The sequence below is a fragment of the Strongylocentrotus purpuratus genome, unplaced genomic scaffold (assembly GCF_000002235.5).
Source record: "Strongylocentrotus purpuratus isolate Spur 01 unplaced genomic scaffold, Spur_5.0 spur5_scaffold_18, whole genome shotgun sequence".
Taxonomy (NCBI): domain Eukaryota; kingdom Metazoa; phylum Echinodermata; class Echinoidea; order Camarodonta; family Strongylocentrotidae; genus Strongylocentrotus; species Strongylocentrotus purpuratus.
In genome coordinates, this window is record NW_022145603.1 from 10,909,845 (window position 1) to 10,916,752 (window position 6,908).

The following is a 6,908-nucleotide window of genomic DNA, read 5'->3' on the forward strand; positions in this document are numbered from 1 at the left end:
ACTTTTTTGTGTTTTTGTACCACTTAAGTTTTTGTAAAGACCAATTGGTCCTTATTGAGATGGATGAGCTTCTTGGGATCATTATCTTTGTGAACCGGCTGAAGAGTAACAGGACTGAGTATGGTGCTTTTTGTAAATACATGCTTAAGATTTCTTTTTTTTCCTGATTTTTTTCTTCCATCCGTTATTTTTGTGGAAGTAAACTGTTTGCATATGCGCGATTGCATCGAGTTGCTAACTGTTTGTCTTTTGAACAGCCGTTTTCTCGATTCCTGTCTTACCACCAACGTTGCATTTACGTATTAGCGAAGAAAATGCCTGGATGATTGAGTTCATCACCACAGGAGCGGTTTCTGGAGAAGCTGATGAAACTTGGCACTCTTGTGGACCCGGAAAAACAGAGTTTCATGTGCGAAAACGACGGTAGATTGTACTTTCGTGTGACCTCCGTAAAATTCGAAGGTATGTTGAAAAGGAATTACGTGTATTTTGTACTGTTATTCACTTATTTGCCTTTAAATGGACCCGTTTATAGTCTTACTCCGATATTGCGTACAATGCATGGATCGCAGAGTTTTTACTGGTGTACGATGTATTGAGTTCTGTGTTTGTTGTGATGGTGTTGACTGTAAATCCAAGCAATAACTGAATAAGGCAATATAGACTAAAATATAAGATACCAACGAAAACGCAACTTAAACATATCCACAGCAACAATTTTTTAATATATGAAAACTTTTTTTTTAAATCCCCCAAATTTGACACAATTTGCCAAATAGAGATCTAGTCTAGACTAGATCTAGACTAGACTAGATCTAAAATAGATCTAAATGAATTGCTTTTTCTGCATTCTGCAAAGACCAAAGTTTGTAAATATTATTAATTTAGAACTAGAGGTCTAGACTAGATCTAGGTCTATTTGTATATCTAGTTTTGGTGGATGTTTATTCTAATTCTATGTTTAAAGAGATTGTGTCATTCTTTTTTGGCATTTTCACAATGCATGTTTGAATGCACTGATTTCCTTATAAAAATTAAAACTGAAGTGAAGATATGATGACGCGACGTCTATATTCAATACTGAATGAATGCCATTAAATTATTACCAACAACAACAATGCACTGAGTAAGAGTGTAAGATAGTGTTATATAAATACTGTACATAAATCAAGACAAGAAAAAACTAGAAGAAGGAATTTGTAAAACAGAGCAAGACAATTAAGAGATCAAATGTGTAAAGAATACAATTAAGGTGGAGAAACAAGACTAAAAGAAGGCCATGGAATTTGAAACTCATAATTCCAAACTTTAGAGAAGCAAATGCAAGTAAACTAGAAATTAAAGAAGTATAATTGGAAGTAAACAAAATGAAATAACAAAATTAAAAAAAAAAATAGATATAAAAAAATATTATAAAATGAAACTTTCAAAGGGTGAAGGAGAAGGAAAGAAAGGAAACATATGAGGAGATAATACCAAACCTATTTAAAAGAATAAAGAAAAAAAAAGAAGTGAAACAAAATAGTACAACAGAAGATTTAAAAAACCCATCACAATTAGTATATCATAATTGAGAAATTCTTGTATACAGTGCTTATCACATAATAATAGTCAACTCCTTTGAAAGAAAAGCCTCTTAAAGGCACACTGTCCTACTTGTAGCTACCTGCTCCCTCTATATAGAAAACTTCCCCAATCGGTGCCTGTTGGTACCCCACGATCCTCTTTTTCTTATGTTAAATGAGAGCTGAGTTAATGAGATAGCCAACTGTCACAGTGACCTCGCTGGCTCGCTGGGTGGTCTAAACCCTTCTAGCTGAACTGAAGTAGTAAAGCCTGCCTTTAATACAAAGCCTGTATGTTAATGTAGCACTTTCAAAATGTCCCAATGCATAACAAGAACAAAATTAGCTGAGATTTTTATGACAGTATTTATGTGAAGGTAGTGTACAGTAATCTATTCTATCATGATGAATAACTGTATCCATTTTCTTTGTGCTCCCCTACTCTTCTCCCCTCCCTCTCTCTTTCTTCTTTAGCTCCATACCATCCTCCTTCTTTAACTCTTTCATTTCATCTTTATTTCTCTACCCTCTATGTCTATGTTAGGACAGCTTCTGTTTCCTCGTATATATATGTATATTTTTATCAATTGTCATTGTGTTATTGTAAATTTTCGCAATTCGGCTTTGCTGCAATGAAAGTATTTTCATAACCATCATTGAATGAATGAAAGGAGGATTGTTTTCTTACAACTGCAGTCAAACCTGCTTTAGTGACCGCCTATCTACAAAGACCACATTAAGACATAGAATATCCTTTCTCCTACTCTCCCTCTGCAGACCTCTATGATTGGTCCAACCCCATCCAGAAATGGAAGAGTCATCGGGTAAGCGGGCATCAGCTTTGATTGTGAAAGACAATGTCTGTATGTTTATGTAGTCTTTTGTAAATGTCCCACTGCTTAATACCACAAACAGGTTCATGTTTTACCACTGCTAGTAAACTTGGTTTCACAGATTAGTCATCTTTCTTCCTACTGTCCCTCTGCAGACCTCTACGATTGGTCCGACCCCGACCAGAAATGGAAGAGTCATCGTGTTAGCGGTCGTCAGCTGAGACGATCTAACAGCATGCCTACAGGGAGCCTGGTGCAGCTCAACGATGAGGGCATCGCTCTCTTCCGCTACAAGGAACTGCTCTTTGCCATTAAAGAGAAATGTCCCCATCTAGGTGAGAAATGTGATGTAAGACCTAAAAAAAGATGTTGTATTGCTCTTTGCGACCAACCCCAAAATCTTGAAATCTGTGGTCAGCTTTTTAAAAAAGTTTTTTGTTTTAAACCATTTTTTTAGAGAAAAACAATATTTAAGCATCCAAAATTGAAAAAAAGTTAGCCCAAAGAGGGAGAAGAAAAGAAAAGAAAAAATTCTGACAGACCGACCCATGTCGCGGCTCCTAAAGGGCGATACAACTTTTTTTTTAAAGGCCTAATTTTACAGTGCCTTGAGTACCTGGCATAGTTGATATATGAGTAATATAGAAATATCCAATATCACCACCACCTCAAAAGTTACTATACCCAATGACAGGCATAGACAAATAGCTCTGGATAAACAACCCCTCTAACAATTACCCCTGTAAAAAATTGACTCAAAATGAAATTATTCTAGTTGTTCAGGGGGTATTTTTCTAGACGAAGCTTTTTTAATTGGTAGAAGTCCAGAGATTTTTATTATCATATGCAGATACTCAGATTCTTGAAGCAGGGTACCTAGGGTATTTTATTGTATTTGCATCACCTTTTGTGTCATGTGTCACCTCTGATCTTTCGCTGTAAAGTAAGCTGGGCAGGGCCTGTAGACACTAGGTCACAGCTTTCTCTTTTCATTTCACTATTAGTGAATGTAGTTTGTATACTTTACACCCAGTTTTTGTCTGACCTTTATTACAAAAAAAGTATAGGAGAGAGATACATGTATTCAAGAAAAGAAATAAATAGAAGGATAATTGCTTGAAATTTTGAGTTAAGAGTTCTTCGCTCTTAAGGTTGGAATTCAATTTAAATTTCTTATGTTTCTTTTAACCTATGAATCTTGATTTCCTAGGGGGCCCTCTACACATGGGTGATATAGAGGTTTTACCGGATATGTCCATCTGCGTCAAATGTCCCTGGCATAAGTGGAGCATTGACCTGACCTCTGGAGAGGTCAAATCGCCCAAAGGTCGCAAAGAAGTCAGCTCCGTGACCTTTCCCACCAAGATCGATGAGAGCGGGACCATCTTCATCGGGTTTCAGAAATTCAGTGGGAAGTATTTTTCAGGTGATGAAGATTTTTAAATGCTACGCCATTCAGCATTCTCACCACAAAATTGCTAACTCTTGCTCCTAAATTTCCCAGTAAGTGTAAACTGGCCTAGTAATTTCCCAGTAAGTGTAAACTGGCCGAGCAATTTTTCAGAAAGTGTAAACTGGCCTAGCAATTTACCAGTAAGTGTAAACTGGCCTAGCAATTTTCCAGTAGGTGTAAACTGGCCTAGCAATTTTCCACTAAGTGTAAACTGGCCTAGCAATTTTCCAGTAGGTGTAAACTGGCCTAGCAATTTTCCAGTAGGTGTAAACTGGCCTAGCAATTTTCCAGTAAGTGTAAACTGGCCTGGCAATTTCCAAAGGGCAACGCTTCATTAGGAAGACCTCAGCACTTTTGTTTTCTGAAAATGTGCATCAGTACTGTAAAAGCAGAAACTTTTGTCCACACAAAATGTTCTGGAATCTTGCAACTGGCTCTTAAACTTTTGTGAAATCTTAATGCGGCAAAATAATCTAATCACAATTGACATAACAATGAATTCTTGTACACTGTACTATGCAAAATGTTCTTGCCCTGAAAATTGCTGTCGGTTACAATATCGTGAAAGTATTTGGTTGCAATTTCTTTTTATAAAGGTATATTCATTTCCCCCGTTAGTACTTTTGTTTGGGAGAAACTACTCCTATTCTTAAGTCTGTTACTCTTGGTATTACCATGGAGCTATAAGAGCTCCATGGTATAAGTACCAAGTGTGTAATGTGTAATACACCGATGAGAACTCAGATGCCATTTATATGTATGGCACACAATGTTCCGCAAAGTCTTGCTTTCTGCTCAGCTTCTGTTTTGATGGATAAAATCAAAAATTTTTGAAGGGATGGCTAGTCTCTTCACATCATTTATCTTTACCCCGTCATGTATTTATCAGTATTCTTAAACCCTGGTTAAAAGATTAAAAAGTCCTGCCAAGTACAAATGTATATTCTTGCCGCTCTTTAATTACATTATGCATCAGGTAAACTTATACATTTTGTAAGATAGACAAAATATACCGGGTGAATCAGAAAATCTTAGAAATTACTGAATCCGATGACCGGGGTAATGATATGTTCCGCGCCTAGAAACGTAGTATTAGGCGCATTATAAATGTGAGCTATTATTATTATTATTATAAGGAGATTGTTCTTAATCAATATCTTAATATTGAAAGCCATTAGAGTCTTGATAAATATTAAAGTACTGAAGACAGTATTTGTTTACATAGATTGTCAGAAACCTTGTTACCCCTAGAATATTTACATGCAGTGTGCTAATGTATTTTACTGAACATAATGTTGTAAGGAGGTTCAATATTTATGTCTCAAACATTCCCTTTCTTTGTAACAGATTATATGCATCGTTTCGGCTTAGCGGTGCCGAATTCCTTCCAAAGTTTTATCTTAAAGCCATGGATTCAAGCTCAATGTGCCTGTTCTCGTGTTCAATGGGCATGCAATTACTCAGAGCTTAGTTACTATGCAAAAGCCCTTAGTTGCATGCAGTCGCCATTCATTTACAATTTTAATAAAAACTGTGGCAGATTTTTCTGCAGTGGTTTACCGCGCCATTTTTGAACGGGCCTTAATGCTTACATTTTTACCTGAAGGATTTTCCAAATTTGTCAATTACCTTTGTAAATTGAGACCTTAGAGTAAAGATGAGCATTTTTATCACTATCTAATTGAAGTAAATATACAGTTACCATCTAAATGATTCATATCCTTACCAAGTTGTCCCATTTTTTTTTTTTTTTTTTTAATAGCACATAACATATTAAAGCTTTCATCAAAAAGTATTCAAGAAGGCTCTTATTCAACCTGTTTACCTTGCAATCTTGAATGACAAAAATCACAAAAACATCAAATTAACAATGGTTATGAATAATTTAGTTAACTGTAAGTATATGTTTACAGCAAGATGCCATTAGATGAACAGGAATTGAAGTAAAATTTGTCTTTCAGAAAGTTTCAGTGCCCCAACTCTCTTTTTGAAGGGTATTTAAAAAAATAAATTATGGAGATTGATTCAATGAAGTTTCACGGAGGTAAAAATAAGACTCTTGACAGTTCATTCATGATGCCTTCATGTATATTTTACATTTAAATATGTGGCCTTTTTTCTATATTGCTGCAAAATCCTGTCCATGTGTACTTCATACTAGAAATTTATTTTTTATATATGTAGAACTCTGTTTTTAAACATTCGTTCATAACCAAATGCTTCCATTGCGGTATTAATTGTAGTTTAACTATAATGTGTTACATATCAGATGCATATGTACTCCAGGTTCTGGGGATTTTACTAAGATACAAGTTCATTTGTAGGTACAAGTTATATATATTTTAACGTTATTGGCTTTTAATATTGTCATACGGTTATCTGAAAGATTTTACCCTTATACTATATTTGTTTGTTTCACACTTTCCATCCATAAAATTGGCATTGTGCAATTACATGGAAGAATCGTCCATCTAAAGTCATCTATTAATGTACATTTTCATTATATCTTTGCCCCATTTTGGTGGCTTAATTTCTTGTTCTTTCTTTCTATGTTATCTATTTTCTCATCTATTTTCTCATCTTAAGGTTATCTCATTTTCTCATTTTTAATCAGTTGCACATGTAAAATGTATTTAGCCATCTGTTTGGACCACATTATTGATCATATTCCTTTCATTTTGTTATGTTGAGAAAACATAACATTTTATCCATTGTTTAGCTTTAATTTCTTTTTAATATCAACCCAAATAATTTTTAGGCATAGTCACCAAGAAATAATACGGAATTGTGACTAATTCTTACTCATATTATTATTATTTTCATTTTTTGAAACTAACATTCCCATAACCGTAAGAACTACTGTAATGTTTTATAAGAATACAGTTAACTTTTATACATGTACATAATCTGGTTCAATGTTTCAAGCTATTTTTATAGGAAACCTTCAACATCGTAATGCCTAAATATATTTTTAACATATCCTTGTAAATAAAGAGAGAGTTTTTATTCATATGTTGTATAATATTGTTAATAGGTATGCTTTGTATAAAAGTATGG

At 34.6% G+C, this 6,908-nt stretch overlaps 1 protein-coding gene across 1 annotated transcript; it reads left to right on the plus strand.

Moving 5' to 3' along the window:
- Positions 1-219: 219 nt before the first annotated feature.
- On the plus strand, positions 220-4,888 carry LOC584124 (Rieske domain-containing protein-like). The gene is made up of 3 exons (XM_011683038.2): positions 220-462; positions 2,554-2,733; positions 3,609-4,888. Exons 1-3 carry the CDS (start codon positions 366-368, stop codon positions 3,839-3,841), a joined length of 510 nt encoding a protein of 169 aa, XP_011681340.1. The 5' UTR covers positions 220-365; the 3' UTR covers positions 3,842-4,888.
- The last annotated feature ends 2,020 nt before the right edge of the window (positions 4,889-6,908 follow it).